The sequence below is a fragment of the Salmo salar genome, chromosome ssa10, assembly GCF_905237065.1.
Source record: "Salmo salar chromosome ssa10, Ssal_v3.1, whole genome shotgun sequence".
In the NCBI taxonomy this organism is placed as follows: domain Eukaryota; kingdom Metazoa; phylum Chordata; class Actinopteri; order Salmoniformes; family Salmonidae; genus Salmo; species Salmo salar.
Window position 1 is genome coordinate 106,007,459 of NC_059451.1, and position 22,003 is coordinate 106,029,461.

Consider the following 22,003-nt stretch of genomic DNA (forward strand, 5'->3'; position numbering starts at 1 on the left):
AAGCCGCAATTTTTTTTCCACGCTTTGAACCTCGCGGCTTAAACAATGACGCGGCTAATATATGGATTTTTCCCGCTTTCAATTTTTTTTTCTCCAAAAAAACACATTCTGTAACGTGCTCAGTTTTTTGCCGGCATGAAGCTTTCATTAGACCAATGAAATTGCCGAACGGGTTAAGGTCAAACAACTTTTTTGTTTACTGTTTAGATTAAATCGAGCGCTCTCAAACTTCCCATCATTCTGATTACGGTAGTCATTTTGTCACCCTCATCATGGCAAAGACACGGAGAAATGCATATGATGCAGCTTTCAAGTTGAAGGCGATTGATCTGGCTGTTGGAAAAGGAAATAGAGCTGCTGCACGGGAGCTTGGTCTTAATGAGTCGATGATAAGACGTTGGAAACAGCAGCGTGAGGAATTGACGTAACTAAAGCTTACTGCTAATTTTTTATTTTTTGTTACAAGCCGTGTTTCGTTAAAGCCTATTTATTTTTGTTACAAGCCGTGTTTCGTTAAAGCCTGTGTAAAGTTCATTTGTTTCAATGTACCGGTAGGCACCTGCGGCTTATAGACATGTGCGGCTTATTTATGTACAAAATAAAATAAAAAAATTAAATTCAGTGGGTGCGGCTTATATTCAGGTGCGCTTAATAGTCCGGAAATGACAGTATGTAAAGTTTGTGCCACAATAGACTGGCCCACTTTAGAACACATCACAGTACTGCATCTCATCCCCAGAGATGTACTGTGGTTCAGGGAGTAAGGGAGGAAGATGTCAGAAGGGTGCAGAGCATCTTTCAAGTTAGACCTGTGAGATGAGGTTTGTTCTGTGACATTTTTAGAATGTAAGTCAGGTGGGTTTTAATCATTTCTGCTCTGTGAGTGTTTCTGTCAGAGAGAGAGAATGGCTGAAATTACTTAAGAGGGATATGCAGTAATGCATTGTTTTTCACTGTACCAGTGTGTCTGAAATGGAAGGGTAGGATTACTGCAGATTAATATCTACATAGCCTGTGGCATTATGATTTTTATCCATACTTCACTAAATCTATTTTCACATCGTGACTTACTTGTTGTGTGTATGTACTGACATGTATATGTAACTGATAGATGCACGCACACACTATATGTTCATGTTTTTAAATCTATGTCAATTGTAAAGTCTTGCTGAAATGTCTTTTTCGTTTATATGTCGGACCCCAGTAAGACTAGCTGTCGCCATTGGTGTCGGCTAATGGGGATCCTAATACATCAAAGAAATGTAATTGTCATGGAAATGAATATAGCTTTGATAAGAAAAACACCTTGTTATTCACCTTGATACACAGTTGAAAGAGATTTGGATGTCTTTCACCCTGACATCAATCATTTTTCACTGAGCAGGAGATGCTGAAGGACGAAGTGAGGACGCTGACCTACAGAAACTCCATGTACCACAACAAGCACGCGTTTAAAGACAAGATCGTCCTTGATGTGGGCAGTGGGACTGGTATCCTGTCCATGTTTGCAGCCAAGGCGGGAGCCAAGCACGTGTATGGGGTAAGAAAAGCTTTCTCCCTCCATGCGCCCTGTCCGGTCTCAAACTAGAGTGTTATCAGGCAGAACCATCGCGACTGACAGCATCAGGAAATGCTGTGAAACCTAGCCTGACAATCTGCTCACTCTCCCCAGACTGTTTTTGTGTGTGTGTGTGAATTTGGACAAATGTTCTGCCAATACCGAGGCTGTGCAACACTAACTTCTCACTGCCTGCAAGTTGCAACTATATCGTTCCATCCGTCATTCTATTTTCCTGTTATATTGGTTTTGATTTCCCATCTATATTCTACTGCAACCTATAAGCAGTTTCCCATCTTTGGTTTTATTATGCTCTCACTGTGAGCTCTGGGGCCATGCCGTTATCAGATCCATCACTTAGACTCCACCAGAGAGACAAACCCCAGAGAACAGATCTGGGCTCGAGGCCAACTCTGAACTCTCCCATACAGAACATCACCCTGTCAGAGAGATGTAGTCTTTCACAGAGAAAAGGAACATCTAATGTTATTATAAAAAAACAGATCAAAGACCTTTCATACAGAACATCAAACCTGACATCCCAGTATCAAAATGGAGGATCATTCCTAAGCAGTGGTAGATTCTCTAAATCACACAATTGGAGTAAAATCCTGTATCACCATTGCTGAACTGATAAGCCACAGTCTAGGAATTTAATTAACAGGAAAATCACACCCAACTACAGCAGTGATGACATCCATGCTACTGTAAGTCCTTCACACTGAATCGTTTAACAGTCCTTATGCAGATGTTTGCCTGCCTTAAAGCCTACCTAGTATAAGTTATTCCTAAGAGGTAGCTGTGTGACTATGGGAGACTATCTCCAGGTAGGAGGAGCTGTGTGACTGCCTGTGGGTGATAGGTAGTGATGCCTCCTGGCACCAGTGAGAGCTGAGAGATGTGAGGGGCATATAGATCTCTGTGGGTGATAGGTGGTGATGCCTCCTGGCACCAGTGAGAGCTGAGAGATGTGACGGGCATATAGATCTCTGTGGGTGATAGGTGGTGATGCCTCCTGGCACCAGTGAGAGCTGAGAGATGTGACGGGCATATAGATCTCTGTGGGTGATAGGTGGTGATGCCTCCTGGCACCAGTGAGAGCTGAGAGATGTGTGGGGCATATAGATCTCTGTGGGTGATAGGTAGTGATGCCTCCTGGTACCAGTGAGAGCTGAGAGATGTGATGGGCATATAGATCTCTGTGGGTGATATGTAGTGATGCCGCCTCCTGGCACTAGTGAGAGCTGAGAGATGTGAGGGGCATACAGATCTCTGTGAGTGAGAGTGCCCACTCAGTATGTTCACGTCTTGGGCAAGTGGAGAAATCAGTGCCAACACACACACACACACACACACACACACACACACACACACACACACACACACACACACACACACACACACAGGCTACACATCATCAATGGCATACTCTCCTCCACATGCCGTTATACAGCAGGCCAGGCTTTGGGGAACAGATGTGGTGGCAGGCTGGCAGATGACCATGGGCACTGGGCTGTAGAGGGCCAGGTATGCCCCAGGTGACAGCCACAGAACAGCGAGGCACGGAGCGGGCAGGCCTCAGCTGGGTCCCTCTACCCTGGCTTTACGAAGGGCCCAAGCATTAGCCAGCTACAGAGAGACTCCTGATTGAGAACACATGGGTGGTGTAGATCATGATTCCCCTTGTACCCCTCAGACATACACACCCATAGTAGGCTGTGGAGCATACATGGAGGAAAAATCGATACAGAATCCTGACATTTTTAATGTTCAATATTGATCAGTATGACTGTGTCCCGGGGCCTGCTTTATTAATGTGAAGGCTTTCAATGGAAGTCTCCACAGTTGATGGATGAGTGCTTTCATAGTCGTAAAACGTGTATAAGGAGCTGTTGGGCTCTCCTGGTGGGGTTCCAGATTATGGGCCTCAGCCCCCTACAGTGTGGCCATGGTGAAAGCCAGACAGGGAGGCAGAGTACCACTGACAGGGGGAGAGATGCTTTTTTATGCAGGCAGAGAGCAAGGTGTGAAAATGTGACATTATATTGAGACGTCTAACTCGCTGTGCTCTGTGTGAGTGTGAAAGGGAGAGAGAACAGAGAGATAGAGAAGGCAAGTGGGAGAGAGGTTCTTCAGGTCCTGCTGAACTTGGGTTCCCGAGTGGCGCAGCAGTCTAAGGCACTGTATCTCAGTGCTAGATGTGTCACTACAGACACCCTGGTTTGAATCCAGGCTGTATCACAACCGGCTGTGATTGGGAGTCCTATAGGGCAGTGCACAATTGGCCCAGCGTTGTCCAGGTTTGGCCGGTGTAGGCCGTCATTGTAAATAAGAATTTGTTCTTAACAGACTTGCCTAGTTAAATAAAACTTTACATTACCTGAAGAAAACAGCTCTGACAGCTGAACACAGGAAAGGACAGACTGTTCTATTATTTGTTATTACAACTCTACCGAAGAAGACTTCAAATCAAATTGTATTTGTCATGCTTCGTAAACAACAGGTGTAGACTACCAGTGAAATGCTTGCTTACGGATCCTTTTCCAACAATGCAGAGTTAAAGGTTAAAATACAACATTTAATTGTAATAGTGACACAAGGAAACAATACAGTGAATAACGAATAATAATAATAAGGAGTAAAAATAACATGGCTATATACAGGAAGTACTAGTACTGTCGATGTGCAATGGTACTAGGTAATTGAGGTAGCGATGTATACTTAACAAAACTAAACACAACATGCAACAATTTCAAAGATTTTACTGAGTTACAGTTCATGTAAGGAAATTAATTTGGCCCTAATCTATGGATTTCACATGACTGGGAATACAGATATGCATCTGTTGTGTAAGGGAGTGCGTAACTGGCGGCAGGGAAGTCAGGCGCAGGAGAGCAAAACTGGGTTTTATTCATAAAACCACCGGAAACCAGAACAATAAACAAATGGGTACAAAACCCGTCGCACACCAGAGAAAACATGCATATGCACTTACAATAAACAATTCCGCACAAAGACATGGGGGGAAGAGAGGGTTAAATACACAACATGTAATGAGGGAAATTGAGACCAGGTGTGTGAGAAGACAAGACAAAACAAATGGAAAATGAAAAGTGCATCGATGATGGCTAGAAGACCGGTGAAGCCGAGCGCCGCCTGAACAAGAAGAGGAACCAACTTCGGCGGAAGTCGTGACAGTACCCCCCCCCCCTTGACGCCGACACCGGCCTCGGGGACAACCCGGAGGGCGAGGCGCAGGGCGATCCGGACGGAGACGGTGGAACTCCTGCACCATTGAAGGGTCCAACACGTCCTCGACCGAAACCCAGCACCTCTCCTCCGGACTGTACCCCTCCCACTCCACGAGGTACTGAAGGAACCTCGCCTGACACCTCGAATCCAGTATGGAGAGAACGGAGTACGCCGGGGCCCCCTCGATGTCCAGAGGGGGCGGAGGAACCTCCCACACCTCAGACTCCTGGAGCGGGCCAGCCACCACCGGCCTGAGGAGAGACACATGGAACGAGGGGTTAATACGGTAATCGGGGGGAAGCTGTAACCTGTAACAAACCTAGTTCACTCTCCTCGGGACTTTAAATGGCCCCACAAACCGCGGGCCCAGCTTCCGGCAGGGCAGGCGGAGGGGCAGGTTTCAGGTCGAGAGCCAGACCCGGTCCACCGGGGCCTCACACCGCAGCCCGCTGAAGGTGAACACAGGCAGCTTCCCATGTCTCCTTCGCGTGCCTGAACCAGTCGTCCACCGCAGGAGCCTCGGTCTGACTCTGATGCCAAGGCTCCAGAACCAGCTGGTACCCCAGTACGCACTGGAAGGGAGAGAGGTTAGTGGAGGAGTGGCGGAGCAAGTTCTGTGCCATCTCGGCCCAGGGCACGAACGCCGCCCACTCCCCCGGCCGGTCCTGGCAATAAGACCGCAGAAACCTGCCCACATTCTGGTTTACTCTCTCCAGCTGCCCAATATCCCCAGGCACCCCGTAGTGCCGGAAGACGTGCGTAAACAAAGCCTCCGCAGTCTGTAGGGCTGTAGGGAGACGGCAGGACTTAGAGAACCGATCCACAACGACCAGGATCGCGTTGTTAGGTGCGACCACGGCAGTTGTGGAACGGGTAAGGGGTGTAGCTTCCCTCTGGGCAGGCGTCCAGCTCCCACACCACCGGCGCTACCAGGCAGGAGGCCGGAAGTATAGGAGTATGATCCATGGGCCACTCCTCTGTGTCATACAGCCGGGACAGTGCGTCTGCCTTCATGTTCTGGGAGCCTGGTCTGTAGGACAGGGTGAAAACAAAACGGGTGAAAAACACGAGGGTTCAGTCTCCTCGCTGCCCGGATGTACTCCAGATTGCGGTGGTCAGTCCAGATGAGAAAAGGGTGTTTTGCCCCCTCAAGCCAATGTCTCCACGCCTTCAAGGACTTTACGACAGCCAGCCAACAACTCCCGGTCCCCCAAGTCATAGTTTTGCTCCGCCGGGCTGAGCTTCTTCAAGAAGGTGGCACAGGGGCGGAGCTTCGTTGGTGAACCCGAGCGCTGAGAGAGCACAGCTCCTATCCCAGCCTCGGACGTGTCCACCTCCACTATGAAAGCCAAAGAGGGATCCGGATGGGCCAGCGCGGGAGCCGAGGTAAACAGAACCCTCAGGTGACCAAAAGCCCTGTCCGCCTCAGCCGACCACTGCAAACGTACCGGGCCCCCCTTCAGCAGTGAGGTAATGGGAGCTGCTACCTGACCAAAACCCAGGATAAACCTCCGGTAGTAGTTGGCAAACCCTAAAAACCGCTGCACCTCCTTAACCGTGGTGGAAGTCGGACAATTACGCACGGCTGAAATGCGGTCATTCTCCATCTCCATCCCTGAGGTGGAAATGCGGTACCCTAGGAAGGAGACGGACTGCTGGAAGAACAGGCATTTCTCAGCCTTGACGTACAGGTCATGCTCCAACAGGCGACCAAGCACCCTGCGCACCAGGGACACATGCTCGGCACGTGTAGCAGAGTATATCAGAATGTCATCAATATACACCACTACACCCTGCACGTGCAGGTCCCTGAAAATCTCGTCTACAAAGGCTTGGAAGACTGATGGCGCATTCATCAACCCGTACAGCATGACGAGGTACTCAAAGCGCCCTGAGGTGGTACTAAAAGCTGTCTTCCACTCGTCTCCCTCCCGGATACGCACCAGGTTAGAAGCGCGCCCCGTGCATTAACTCAATCGCTGTGGCTATGAGCGATAGTGGGTAGCTATACCTCACAGTGATCTGGTTCAGGCCTTGATAGTCAATACACGGGCGCAGACCTCCCTCCTTCTTCTTCACAAAAAAGAAACTCGAGGAGGCGGGTGAAGTAGAGGACCGAATAAACCCCTGACGCAGGGATTCAGTGACATATGTTTCCATAGCCACCGTCTCCGCCTGTGACAGGGGACACACGTGACTCCTGGAAAGTGCGGCGTCTAGCAGGAGATTTATCGCACAATCCCCCCGACGATGAGGTGGTAATTGAGACACCCTTTTTTTAGAGAAGGTGAGAGCCAAGTCGGAATATTCGGGAGGAATGCGCACGGTGGAGACCTGGTCTGGACTTTCCACCGTAGTAGCACCAACGGAAACCCCTAAACACCTCCCCGAGCACCATCCCGACCACCCCGTGAGAGCCCTCTGTTGCCAAGAAACAGTGGGGTCATGACAAGCTAACCAGGGTAGGCCTAGCACGACGGGAAACGCAGAAGAGTCAATGAGGAAGAGGCTAATTCTCTCCTTGTGACCCCCCTGCATCACCATGCCCAGAGGAGCGGTGGCCTCCCTAATCAACCCTGACCCTAATGGTCGACTATCTAAGGTGTGAACGGGGAAGGCCACAGCCACGGGAACAATGGGGATCCCTAAACTATGTGCGAACGATGCATCTATAAAATTCCCAGCCGCGCCTAAATCGACGAGTACCTTATGCGGGGAAAACTCAGAAAAAGTAACATACAAAAATATATGTGCACAGAGGGCTCTGGGCTCACGACAAGCCTCCAGGATCTTGTCACGGTATCTTTGTGCATTGAAATTGCCATTGATTAATATGCAATTGTGTTCATTGTCCGTAGCTTATGCCTGTTGATTTGATTTGATATGTCATCCACTCATCATCCACATCTGATGCACAAGTGTCATTCTTAACCTCTCTTGGGTAGGGGGCAGTATTTTCACGGCCGGACGAAAAACGTACCCAAATTTAACGGCCTACTACTCGGGCCCAGGAACTAGAATATGCATATTTTTTGTAGATTTGGATAGAAAACACTCTGAAGTTTCTAAAACTGTTTGAATGATGTCTGTGAGTATAACAGAACTCATATGGCAGGCAAAAACCTGAGAAAAAATCCAACCAGGAAGTGGAGGATCTGAGGTTGTAGTTTTTTCAAGTGATTGCCTATCCAACACACAGTGACTTAAGGTTCATTTTGCACTTCCTAAGGCTTCCACTAGATGTCAACAGTCTTTAGAAAGTTGTTTGAGGCGTCTATGGTGAACAGAGAGCCAACAAAGGAAGTTGGAAGTTGTTGACTCAGGAAAGCACATGAGTTCATTGGCGCGCGTTCACGTGGGGGGTATCTGTGTTCCAAAATGTTTTTCAAGACATTGGAATCGTCCGGTTGGAATATTATTGAAGTTCTAATTAAAAAGGCCCTAAAGATTGATGCTATACAACGTTTGACATGTTTGAACGAACGTAAATAGAACTTTTCTTGACTTTTCATCGTGACATTTTGGCCGCGCTTCCTACACTTGGAGTGGCTTACTGAACGCGCTAACAACAAGGAGGTATTTGGACATAAATTATGGACTTTATCGAGCAAAACAACATTTATTGTGGACCTGGGATTCCTGGAAGTGTCTTCTGATGAAGATCATCAAAGGTAAGTGAATATTTCTAATGCTATTTATGATTTTAGATGACTCCAAAATGGCGCAGTACTCAGATTATTGCAAAGTGTGCTTTCCCCGTGAAGCTTTTTTGAAAACTGTCACAGTGGTTGCATAAAGGAGATGTTAATCTATAATTCTTTGAATAACAGTTTAATATTTTATCAACGTTTATGATGAGTATTTTTGTAAATTGTTGTGCTGGTTCACCGGCAGTATTGGAGGCAAAATATTTTCTGAACATCATGCGGCAATGTAAAAGGCTGTTTTTGGATATAAATATCAACTTGCTCGAACAAAAAAAGCATATATTGTGTAACATGATGTCCTAGGAGTGTCATCTGATGAAGATCGTCAAAGGTTAGTGCATAATTTTAGCTGGTTTTCTGGTTTTTGTGACACCTGTCCTTGCAAGGAAAATGGCTGTGTGGTTTTTCTTGTGTTAGATTATGTTAGGACAGTTCCAACTTTATGCTTTCGCCGTAAAGCCTTTTTGAAATCGGACAATGTGGTTACATTAAGGAGACGTGTATCTTTAAAATGGTGTAAAATAGTCATATGTTTGAGAACTTTGAATTATGACATTTTGTGGTTTTGAGTTTGGCGCTCTGATTTTTCACTGGCTGTTAGCGTCCCACCTCCCCAAGAGAGGTTAAGTATTTTTCAGTTCATTCGTTTACCTTGGTGATAAGTGGTATCAGTGTCAAAATGTTTGAAGTGATTTTTGTTTTGTTTTTTCCCCAGATTGAATGTTCCAGTATATCGGAATACTCTGAGAAAATCATCAAGTCTAACCACCTGGACAGTGGTAAGAGCTGAATGTCTTTCTTACTCACTGTGCCTATTACTTTTCTCCTCGGAGATGCAGTACAACAAAGATGTGTGACTGTGACTGTCATTGTCTAAAAGGGGAGGATTCACCCAGACCGTGGGAAGTTGTCCATCTGTGTGTGATAGGAAATATGGCTAATTTAAAACATAATGCGAAAGTAACCTATATTCTCACTTCTCTGTAGAAAACAAGTGAGTTTACTTCTTGGGGATCAACTTCACAATTTGTACATGTCACGCCCTGACCTGAGAGAGTCGGTTTTCTCTGTTTGGTTAGGTCAGGGTGTGACATGGGATGGGCATTCTATGTGTTGTATGTCTATGTTGTTTTTTCTTTATTGGCCGAGTATGGTTTCCAATCAGAGGCAGCTGTCATTCGTTGTCTCTGATTGGGAATCATACTTAGGCAGCCCTTTTTCTCCACAGTCAGTTGTGGGATCTTGTCTTTGTGTTGCATGTGTTTGCACGCATAGCTTTTCGTTCGTTGTATTGTTTATTGTTTTTTGCTGGTTCACATTTAAAATAAAGTATGACGAACCCAACTCACGCTGCGCCTTGGTCTACCTTTAACGACGGACGTTACAGTACAGTGATATTTTATAGGGGATTAACCACACATTCATGCAAAATGTTTACTCAGCTAACAGCCAAGTTGCGATTTAAGCTCTAACAAAATAATAGCATAGACAAAAAGTAGCATCAGCAAAATCAATCTTTCCAAAGCCCTGCCTGTTAAATATGGATGGGGTAATTGTGTCGACCAGCTCATTTGCAACCTCCAGTGTGTTTAGGGAAGCTTTTGGCAAGCCAATGACAGCCAATGACTGGTACCAAGCCTGGGAGGGTTAATTTTCATGCTGACAAAGACTTCTGTTCTCTGAGAAACTGTATTCAGTAACTCCAGGTAGGAGAACAAACGTGATTGTCGCCAACTCAACTCAGCCGGAGTGAGATTCCACTTATTTTCTTTAGCCTCCAGGTGAGCTGATTTATATGAGAACACTATGGACTGGCTGTGTGGCTCTGTATAGGGATAGCCACCACTTGGAAAACATTCGGAAAGTATTCAGACCCCTTGCATTTTCCACATTTTATTACGTTACAGCCTTATTCTAAAATGGATTAAATAAAAAGATTGTCCTCATCAGTCTACACACAACATCCCATAATGACAAAGCTAAAACAGTTTTTTATAAAAATAACAGAAACCTTATTTACATAAGTATTCAGACCCTTCACTATGAGACTCGAAATTGAGCTCCGTTGCATCCTGTTTCCACTGATCATCCTTGATGTTTCTACAACTTGATTGGAGTCCACCTGTGGTAAATTCAAATGATTGAACATGATTTGGAAAGGTACACACCCGTCTATATAAGGTCCACAGTTGATGGTGCATGTCAGCGCAAAAACCAAGCCTTGAGGTCGAAGGAATTGTCCGTAGAGCTCTGAGACAGGATTTTGTTGAGGCACATATCCGGGGAAGGGTACAAAAAAATGTATGCAACATTTAAGGTCCCCAAGAACACAGTGGCCTCCATCATTCTTAAAAGGAAGAAGTTTGGAACCACCAAGACTCTTCCTAGAGCTGGCCGCCTGGCCAAACTGAGCAATTGGGGGAGAAGGGCCTTGGTCATGGAGGTGAACAATCTTACAGAGCTCCAGAGTTCCTCTGTGGAGATGGGAGAACTTTCCAGAAGGACAACCATGTCTGCAGCACTCGACCACTCAGGCCTTTATTGTTGAGTGGCCAGATGGAAGCCACTCCTCAGTAAAGGCACAGCCCACTTGGAATTTGCCGAAAGGCACCTAAAGGACTCTCAGACCATGAGAAACAAGATTCTCTGGTCTGATGAAACCAAGATTTAACTCTTTGGCCTGAATGCCAAGTGAGATGTCTGGAGGAAACCTGGCACATCCCTATGGTGAAGCATGGTGGTGGCAGCATCATGGTGTCGGGATGTTTTTCAGCGGTAGGGACTAGTCGGGATTGAAGGAACCGTGACGTGAACTGAGGAATGAAAACCTGTCAGGACCTCAGACTTGGGCAAAGGATCACCTTCCAACAGGACAACAACTCTAAGCATACAGCCAAGACAATGCAGGAGTGGCTTCGGGACAGTCTCTGAATGTCCTTGAATGGCCCAGCCGGAGCCTGAACTTGAACCTGATCAAACATCTCTGGAGAGACCTGAAAATAGCTGTGCAGCGACGCTCCCCATCCAACCTGACAGAGCTTGAGAGGATCTGCAAAGAAGAATGGGAGAAACTCCCCAAATACTGGTGTGCCAAGCTTGTAGCGTCATACCCAAGAAGACTCAAGGCTGTAATTGCTGCCAAAGATAGCTTCAACAAAGTACTGAGTTAAGGGTCTGAATACTCTCTTTATATATTAATATATTAAAAACCTATTTTTATATTTATAAAAATCTGTTTCTGCTTTGCCATTATGGGTTATTGTTTGTAGTTTGAAGAGGGAAAAAAACAATTTAATCCATATTAGAATAAGGCTGTAACGTAACAAAATGTGAGGGGTCTGAATACTTTCCGAATGCACTGTATGTGTAGACAAAGCGCATACTGACTGGAAAAGGACTTTAAATTTGTTCAACTTTAATCTCAAGAAGAGATACGTTTTTGTGGCTACAACAGTACTTTGAGCCCACTATTCAGTCATCATTAAAGCGTAAATCTGATTTGATCCGAATGTCAGAAACAACATTTTGTGTAAAGTGAATAGAAATGTCGGCTGTGCTGTAGCCAAGGTCACCTAATTTTCCATGGTGCACTCCTTGAAAAAGAAAGGAGAGCCGCACACTCTAGGAGCTCAGATGCAATAATTTAATAACCAACTTTTCGACAGACAAGCTGTCTTCAATCATCTGTCGAACGATGGTTATTAAATTATTGCATCTGAGCTCCTAGAGTGTGCAGTTCTCCTTTACTTTTTCAAGTGTTCTACATCGCTAGCCAGCACCTCGCCTAAATAGGTGTGCGTTTCTTTCGCCTCCAAATTACACTGTACTGCTTGTCATTATTGCGTTACCCAAAAGCACTTCAGCCTAGCTTGAACAGAAAGGGGAATCAGTCGCTCAAGTGAGGGACTTGATTATCCCAAAAAGTTTTCCTTAGCCTAGGACACTTCAACAGGTGACTATCCCAGAAAAACTAAAGGAGGACTCTGTCTCTGCATAGATCTTTGTTTTTATTCTTGGGACCAAACAGACAGGCTTGCGTTTCGGCATAAGACACCTTCAGCGGAGCCTGATAAACTCATTGGTTTGATCAGAGCAAACATATTTGTCTTTGTGTCATTTGTAAGTACACTTACTGTACAGATGATCTCGGGTAAATGTGAAGAAAGCCAGATGGAGATTTTGTTGTTTGTCAACTGGTGCGATACGTTTGGAACAACACGCAACACGGGTTTGTCTCTGTGTAAGGGGGAGTCACACAAGGTACACAAACAAATCAGTTCAAAAAGTAGGTTACCTTTGCACATTTATCCAAAATAACAGTGCACTGTGCACCTCCGCCAACTTTCCTTCAATTCACAAGTGGCTAAAACATCTCACTGGAGAAATTATCCGAGCGAGCGAGACAGCCCCCTCTGTCTTACAATATGTAGCCCGTGTATCTGATGCTGTCTGGCCCAAAAAATAGTATGACATGCAATAATCTTTTGGTCCAGACAGCATCAGATACATGGGCTACACAAACATGTCCTCTGCCTTGAAGACGATGGCAGTATTTTACTAAAGAAATGTGTAGGCTCGAGTCACTGGGCACCTCGCTGCTGGGTCTCTCTTTGTAGTCCGTAATAGAGCCAGTGTAGTAGGATTCAATCTTAGTCCTGTATTGACACTTTGCCTGTTTGGTGGTTTGTCTGAGGGCATAGCGGGATTTCTTATAAGCGTCCGGATTAGTGTCCCGCTCCTTGAAAGCGGCAGCTCTAGCCTTTAGCTCGGTGCGGATGTTGCCCGTAATCCATGGCTTCTGGTTGGGATATGTAAGTACGATCACTGTGGGGAAGATGTCGTTGATGCACTTACTGATGAAGCCGGTGACTGAGGTGGTATACTCCTCAACGCCATTGGGTGAATCCCGGAATGCATTCCAGTCTGTGCTAGTGAAACAGTCCTGTAGCTTAGCATTTGCTTCATCGGACCACTTCCGTATAGAGCAAGTCACTGGTACTTCCTGCTTTAGTTTTTGTTTATAAGCAGGAATCAGGAGGATATAATTATGGTCAGATTTACCAAAAGGAGGGCGAGGGAGAGCTTTGTATGCGTCTCTGTGTGTGGAGTAAAGGTGGTCTAGAGTTTTTATGTTTTTTTCCCCTCTGATGAGGTAAAACGGATTTAGGTTTGCCTGCATTAAAGTCCCCGGCCACTAGGAGCGCAGCTTCTAGATGAGTATTTTCTTGTTTGCTTATGGCCTTATGCAGCTCATTGAGTTCGGTCTTAGTGCTAGAATCGGTTTGTGGTGGTAAATGGACGGCTATGAATAATATAGATGAGAACTCTTTTGGTAGATAGAATCCCTCATGATACGCTGTATATCACACTATCTCAGGTGAGCAATACCTCGAGACTTCTTTAATATTAGACATCGCGCACCAGCAGTTATTGACAAATAGACACACACCCCGTCCCTCATCTTACCAGACGTAGCTACCCTGTCCTGCCGATGAACGGAGAAGCCAGCCAGCTCTATATTATCCGTGTCGTCGTTCAGCCACGTCTCGGTGAAACATAAGATATTACAGTTTTTAATGTCCCGTTGGTAGGATAGTCTTAATCGTAGATTGTCCAGTTTGTTTTCCAATGTTTGCACGTTGGCCAGTAATACGGAGGGTAGTGGGGGTTTACCTAGTCGTTGGCAAATTCTTACAAGACACCACGCCCTCCTCCCCCTTTTTCTCTGTCTTTTCTTCACGCGGATGACGGGAATTTGGGTCTTGTCTCGACAAGCAGTATATCCTTTGCGTCAGACTCATTAAAGAAAATATCTTCATCCAGTTCGAAGTGAGTAATCACTGTTCTGATGTCTAGAAGCTCTTTTCGGTCATAAGAGACGGTAGCAGCAACATTATGTACAACATGAGTTACAAAACAAACAAAATAGCAAAGTTTGTTGGGGGGCCCATAAAGCAGCAGCCCCCCGCCCCGTGCCATCAAATCAAATTTTATTGGTCACATACACATGGTTAGCAGATGTTAATGCGAGTGTAACGAAATGCTTGTGCTTCTAGTTCCGACCATGCAGTGATATCTTACAAGTAATCTAACAATTTCAGAATAACTACCTTTCACACACAAGTGTAAAGGAATGAATAAGAATATGTACATATAAATATATGGATGAGCAATGGCCGAACGGCATAGGCAAGATGCAGTAGATGGTATAGAGTACAGTATATACATATGAGATGAGTAATGTAGGGTGTGTAAACATTATATAAAGTGGCATTGTTTAAAGTTACTAGTGATACATTTATTACATCAAATTTGTAATTATTAAAGTGGCTAGAGATTTGAGTCAGTATGTTGGCAGCAGCCACTCAATGTTATTGATGGCTGTTTAACAGTCTGATGGCCTTGAGAAAAAAGCGTTTTTTCAGTCTCTCGGTCCCAGCTTTGATGCACCTGTACTGACCTCGCCTTCAGGATGATAGCGGGGTGAACAGGCAGTGGCTCGGGTGGTTGTTGTCCTTGATGATCTTTTTGGCCTTCCTGTGACATCGGGTGGTGTAGGTGTCCTGAAGGGCAGGTAGTTTGCCCATGGTGATGTGTTGTGCAGACCTCACTACCCACTGGAGAGCCCTGCGGTTGTGGGCGGAGCAGTTGCCGTACCAGGTGGTGATACAGCCCGACAGGATGCTCTCGATTGTGCATCTGTAAAAGTTTGAGTGTTTTTGGAGACAAGCCAAATTTCTTCAGCCTCCTGAAGAACACGCTGTCTGTGTGAGTGGACCATTTCAGTTTGTCCGTGATGAGCACGCCGAGGAACCATTATCAGAGGAGTCTGATAGCATATGGAACAACTCTCTGTCTGAAAACAGTGAGTAACATAACTCGTAGCACCAACGGGTATGTGGGGGGAGGGTTCTTAAAACATACTATTCAATCAAAATCTTGCCACTGGAAGCCAGAGGACCATTTAAACCATTTTTTCAATACAAATTCTCCAGACCTCTCAAGGGAAGGGTGACAGTGACCTGATTTTGGAGGAGTCGCAACGCGGGACAACTACTAAGCTAACATATGTAATTGTTTTAAGATGGTCATACAAAGGATCATTTAGCTATTTGATTTAGAATTTTAGGACCCCAGTAGGTATAAAAAAATATATATTTAAAAAATGTGACACATTGAATTTGGCCTTACCGCTATTAGCCCATAGAAATGCATTGAATAACAGATTCATACATGAAAGTAAGGATAGTAAAACATTGAATAAAAAGGAAGTATGTTTTGAAACGTCTGTCCTATATCTGAGAAATAGAAAAAAGCTCAAAAAAAAGTTTACAGTGGAATTACCTGTAGAAATGCGCTATTTACTTCCATAATTTTTATGCCCGATACCGGGTTACTTTCAGACGTGTCGCGGAGAACACCATCGTGTTCGTGAGTCTCATCTCTCTCTCCATAGAGGAGTCATATTCATTTGTTCTGACGCTACAGATATTTTGATGACGAGACCGATTTTCGAGATATCTCCTGGTCTGAAAAACACTGCTATAGCTCTGCCACCTTCCACCGCAGATGCGCAAGGCCAACATCACAAATGTGTTGGATTGAAATGCAGCCCATGCAACAACAAAAAACATATCTCTAGCTTAAACAGACAGATTTTGATGGGGATTTAACTTTTTAGTTTTTTTATTATGCCTCAAGCGGAGAATGGGTGTGCTTCAAGCAGAGAAATTATTATAATTGTTTTATTATTATATTTTTTATGCCCAGCTCTTGAGGCCCCTTGATGATTTGAGGCAATTGCCTCTAATGCCTAACGGTAATTCCGCCAGTAGCATTTTGGCATCTTGGCATCGTAAGATACTGACATGATGACATGTGTCAGCAGTGGACTAATGAAAACAATTCCAAAACATTGTTTTTGAGTGGAATTTTCCTTTTTAAGACCAAATCTCTAACATACCCTAACTGGTCCAAAGTTTTACAACACCTACTCATTCAAGAGTTTTTGTTATTATTTTCTACATTGTAGAATAATAGTGAAGACATCCAAACTATGAAATAACACACACAGAATCATGTATTCATGTAGGATAGTGGTTAGGGTGTTGGACTAGTAACCGAAAGGTTGCAAGATCGAATCCCTGAGCCGACAAGGTAAAAATCTGTTGTTCTGCCCCTGAACAACGCAGTTAACCCACTGTTCCTAGGCCGCCATTGAAAGTAAGAATTTGTTCTTAACTGACTTGCCTAGTTAAATAAATGTAAAAAAAGAGAGTGTTAAACAAATAATGTATTTGAGATTCTTCAAATAGCCACCCTTTGCCTTGATGACAGCTTTGCACACTCTTGGCATTCTCTCAACCGCCTTCACCTGGAATGCTTTTCCAACGGTCTTGAAGGAGTTCCCAAATATGCTGAGCACATGTTGGCTGCTTTTCCTTCACTCTGTGGTTCGACTCATCCCTAACCATCTCAATTTGGTTGAGGTCGGGGGATTGTGGAGGCCAGGTCATCTGATGCAGCACTCCATCACTCTCCTTCTTGGTAAAATAGCCCTTACACAGCCTGGAGGTGTGTTGGGTCATTGTCCTGTTGAAAAATAAATGATAGTCCCATTAAGCCTAAACCAGCTGGGATGGCATATCGCTGCAGAATGCTGTGGTAGCCATGCTGGTTAAGTGTGCCTTGAATTCTAAATAAATCACAGACAGTGTCACCAGCAAAGCACCCCCACACCATAACACCTACTTCATGCTTTACGGTGGGAAATACACATGCGGAGATCATCCGTTCACCCATACCGCGTCTCACAAAGACGGCGATTGGAACCAAAAATCTCAAATTTGGACTCATCAGACCAAAGGACAACTTTCCACTGGTCTAATGTCCATTGCTCATGTTTCTTGGCCCAAGCAAGTCTCTTCTTCTTATTGATGTCCTTTAGTCCTTTAGTAGTGGTTTCTTTGCAGCAATTCAACCATGAAGGCCTGATTTCACGCAGTCTCCTCTGAACAGTTGATGTTGATGTGTCTGTTACTTGAACTCTGTGAAACATTTATTTGGGCTGCAATTTCTGAGGCTGGTAACTAATGAACTTGTAACTCTGGGTCTTCCTTTCCTGTGGCGGTCCTCATGAAAGCCAGTTTCATCATAGGGCTTGATGGTTTTTATGACTGCACTTGAAGAAACTTTCATAGTTCTTGAAATGTTCCGTATTGACTGACCTTCATGTCTTAAAGTAACGATGGACTGTCGTTTCTCTTTGCTTATTTGAGCTGTTCTTGCCATAATATGGACTTGGTATTTTACCAAATAGGGTTATCATCTGTATACCCCCCTACCTTGTCACAACACAACTGATTAGCTCAAACGCATTAAGAAGGAAAGAAATTCCACAAATTAACTTTTAAGAAGGCACACCTGTTAATTGAAATGCATTCCAGGTGACTACCTCATGAAGCTGGTTGAGAGAATGCCAAGAGTGTGCAAAGCTGTTATTAATGCCACTGTGTTATTGGGGACCTTCAATGCTGCAGCCATTTTTTGGTACCCTTCCCTAGATTTGTGCCTCGACACAATTCTTTGTCAGAGCTCTACAGACAATTCCTTCAACCCCATGGCTTGGTTTTTGATCTGACATGCACTGTCAACTGTGGGACCTTATATAGACAGAGGTGTGCCTTTCCAAATCATGTCCAATCAATTGAATTTACCACAGCTGGACTCCAAGTTGTAGAAACATCTCAAGGATGATCAATGGAAACAGGATGCACCTGAGCTCAATTTCGAGTCTCATTGCAAAGGGTCTGAAGACTTATGTAAATACCTTTTTTTAAATATTTTTTTATACATTTGCAAAAATGTCTAAAAACCATTTTTTGCTTTGTCATAATGGGGTATTGTTTGTAGATTTCTGACTTTAATTTTTTTTATTGAAGCCATTTTAGAATAAGTCTGTAACGTTACAAAATGTGGAAAAAGTTGAGTTCTCAATACTTTCCGAATGCACTTTATGTACGACAGAGAATTATGCTATTACAGAAAAACACTTCAGCTAATTGAATTCTTGTCATGGTTCAAGGCTAGCATCATTTGCAGATTGTGTTATTAGAAGCAGAGCTTAAGTGATAATATTAAGTGGTAAGAAAATGTCATAATTGACTAGAATTAAAGATACCTTAATAGAAAATGCAAGTCATCCAGTAAAATACTACTTGAGTAAAAGTCTAAAAGTATCAAAAGTAAATGTAATTGTTAAATATACTTATTTTAAATTCCTTATATTAAGCAAACCAGACGGCACCGTTTTCTTGTTTACGGATAGCCAGAGGCACAGTCAAACACTCAGACATAATTTACAAATGAAGCATTTACGTTTAGTGAGTCCGCCACATCAGAGGCAGTAGGGATGACCAGAGATGTTCTCTTGATAAGTGTGTGAATTGGACCATTTTCCTGTCCTACTAAGCATTCAAAATGTAACGAGTACTTTTGGGTGTCAGGGATAATGTATGGAGTAAAAAGTACATTATTTTCTTTAGGAATGTAGTGAAATAAAAGTAAAAACTACTTAAGTAGATGTACTTTAAAGTATTTTTTCTTAAGTTCTTTACTCCACTGCTCCTGTGTTATCTTCACAGATACCATATGTGATTTTCTCTATGTTAATGGTGTGTAATGGTATGTCTTGTAGTTATCACCATCTTCAGGGGCAAGGTGGAGGAAGTGGAGCTTCCAGTAGAGAAGGTTGACATCATCATCTCAGAGTGGATGGGCTACTGTCTCTTCTACGAGTCCATGCTCAATACCGTCATCTTTGCAAGGGACAAGTGGCTGGTAGGTGTGTGTGTGTGTGTGTGTGTGTGTGTGTGTGTGTGTGTGTGTGTGTGTGTGTGTGTGTGTGTGTGTGTGTGTGTGTGTGTGTGTGTGTGTGTGTGTGTGTGTGTGTGTGTGTGTGTGTGTGTGTGTGTGTGTGCGCGCATGCACTGACCAGACATGCTAGCAGCATGACGAATGCTCTAACTTCACTGACTTACCCAGGGATTAAAACCATAACCTGGCCTTGTGTTTGCATCTTCTCACATGCAGCACAGCTGAGAAATGAGATGTCCTTCTATGCAGGATTGATTGCATGTACTTGTTTTCTCCCCAAATTTTACACAGAAACCTGGCGGTCTGATGTTTCCAGACCGAGCTGCACTGTATGTGGTGGCCATCGAGGACAGGCAGTACAAGGACTTCAAAATCCACTGTGAGTGTGTATGTTTACTTGGCCCGGTGCCCTCACATAAGTCCCTCTGCCCCTGACTCGCTCTCTATTCCCATGGTGGGTCTTACCTGGCTTATATTTCTGCTTTGCTAATCAACCGTCAATGTAGAACAACCACAGCAGCACATGCACCAAAGACACACACTTAAACATACACAATATACTGTACGCAGACACACACACACACACACACGGCAGGCACACGCACACACATTAGTGTTGGTCATACATTTGAACTTTTCAAAGGCATAAGTGATGATCGATACAATATTCAAGTCAACAAGCCTCTCCATCTCAGTGCTAGCCTGGAATTGTTCATCTCAGCACAGAGACCTGAGCCATGACAGTCAAACAGAGGACATGAAGCAGAACAATGCCTCATACCACCACACACACCCACTCCACATACCTACACACACACATACACCACCAATAGGGAATTCCACACCAACACAATACTCTGAGACAGCGAGTTCCTTATGCTTACAGAAACCCAGACCACATGACTGAGCGCTGAGGAGAAGTTCAGCCAGTGCTGTTCCTCTTTCTCAGCCGTGTGCAGTGAGAGATTTTAGTGAAAGCAGAGATAGGAGGTAGAGGACGAGTGGGGGACAGTGTCCATATTTGGCCCAGTCTGGTTCCAACAGGTACTGGATATCATAAGGTGAATCCACCAATTTGTAAGTCGCTCTGGATAAGAGCGTCTGCTAAATGACTTAAATTTAAATGTAACAGACAGATGTCTTTTGGGAAAGGATGACATACCTGATCACTTAGTGTGCTAAAATAATGTTCTGTCATCATGAGAACAGGGTCGTATTCATTATGGCATATCATAGCAAAGCATTTTGAAACGGAAAAAGGAAATTAGCATTTCTTATTGGACAAAGTCAGATAGTCACTCCCTGTTTCAATCTGTGTTCTTACATGTGCTGGAATATTACCTAGGAGTACTTCAGTTTTAGGGCCTGATAATGCACAGCTGAGGTGCGACCTGCTCATTATTCCCTCCTCCTCCTGTTGTCACGCTTAAGTTTTTCCACTTCAGAGGGTCACATAAAGATGCTTACACACTATCTTTAAAAAAAATATAATACTTATTTTTTATTAACCCTCCACCACGCCCCCTCTTCGGATTACACACATATCTTATTTTGTTTTTACATATTTTATGCTACATATACATACATTTTACACTTTACATATACATTTTATTTACACATTTGACATACATGGTACTTTTATATACAGCAATCACATAACAATAATACATTACCAAACATAAGCTCTTAATCTCACCCCTCAGCAACTCTCAGCCCATCCCACCTATCACCCTAGACCACCCTCAAAATATACAGAGCTGAGATTGTTGTATGCCCCATATATATATATATATAGCATTCTGTTTGTGGCAACAATTTTATATAATAATTCAAATGGAAAAATTTGAAGTGTTGAATCAAGTATTGTTTTTTTTGTATCAGTTCATATGCCATGGAATCGGTACATCGAACATCTCTGCCCATTTATTTTGCAACCTGTATGGCGCAGCTGTAAAAAAACAAAATACATAAAATCTTCAAAAGAAACTGGTATATTTGTCTATTTATGCCAATCCTTTTCAGCCAATTCGTATCTTTAATATATGGCAGACTAACAAGTACTCTACCTTCTCCCCCTTCCACTTGCATCCTCCATTTTTGCGGTAATGATGCAATCAGTTGATTGTAAATTTGGATTGAGCAGACATTCCCATATATTTTTGATAGCTGCATATGTAATATAACTCCACCATTTCTATTCATAATATCATTAATAAATATAATAGAATTTAAACACTTTTTTTCCATAAAGTTTTTTATCAATCACTATATTTGAGTTTAACCATAATAATTGTTGTAATATTTGTTCTTTTCTGGAGGATAAAATTGAAATTGTAACCAGCTTTGTATGGCTTGTTTAAGAAAGGGTGGTACTTTTAACAAAGTTTAATTTTCAATTTGTCGGAAATTAGAAGTGGTAATACGTATAAAAGCTCATTCTTTGTTCCAAAATTGCCTTCTTAATAATTTACTGGAGAACCAGTTCGGGTTTTAGTATAACTTATGTATGAGTGAAGCTTTTAGTGATACATTTAATGCTTTAATATTTAACAATTTTAGCCTTCAAAACTCATATTCATTATATAAATAAGCACGGTTAATTTTGTCTGGC

General features: G+C 43.7%; 1 protein-coding gene across 1 annotated transcript in view; it reads left to right on the forward strand.

The window, feature by feature from the left end:
* LOC106561384 (protein arginine N-methyltransferase 8-B) overlaps window positions 1–22,003 on the forward strand; it is a 44,288-nt gene that overhangs the window by 3,689 nt on the left and 18,596 nt on the right. Inside the window, exons 3-6 of the mRNA XM_014125274.2 lie at window positions 1,385–1,540; window positions 9,233–9,296; window positions 19,214–19,356; window positions 19,684–19,771. Of these exons, the coding sequence (XP_013980749.1) occupies window positions 1,385–1,540; window positions 9,233–9,296; window positions 19,214–19,356; window positions 19,684–19,771 (451 nt within the window). The remainder of the gene's footprint in view (window positions 1–1,384; window positions 1,541–9,232; window positions 9,297–19,213; window positions 19,357–19,683; window positions 19,772–22,003) is intronic.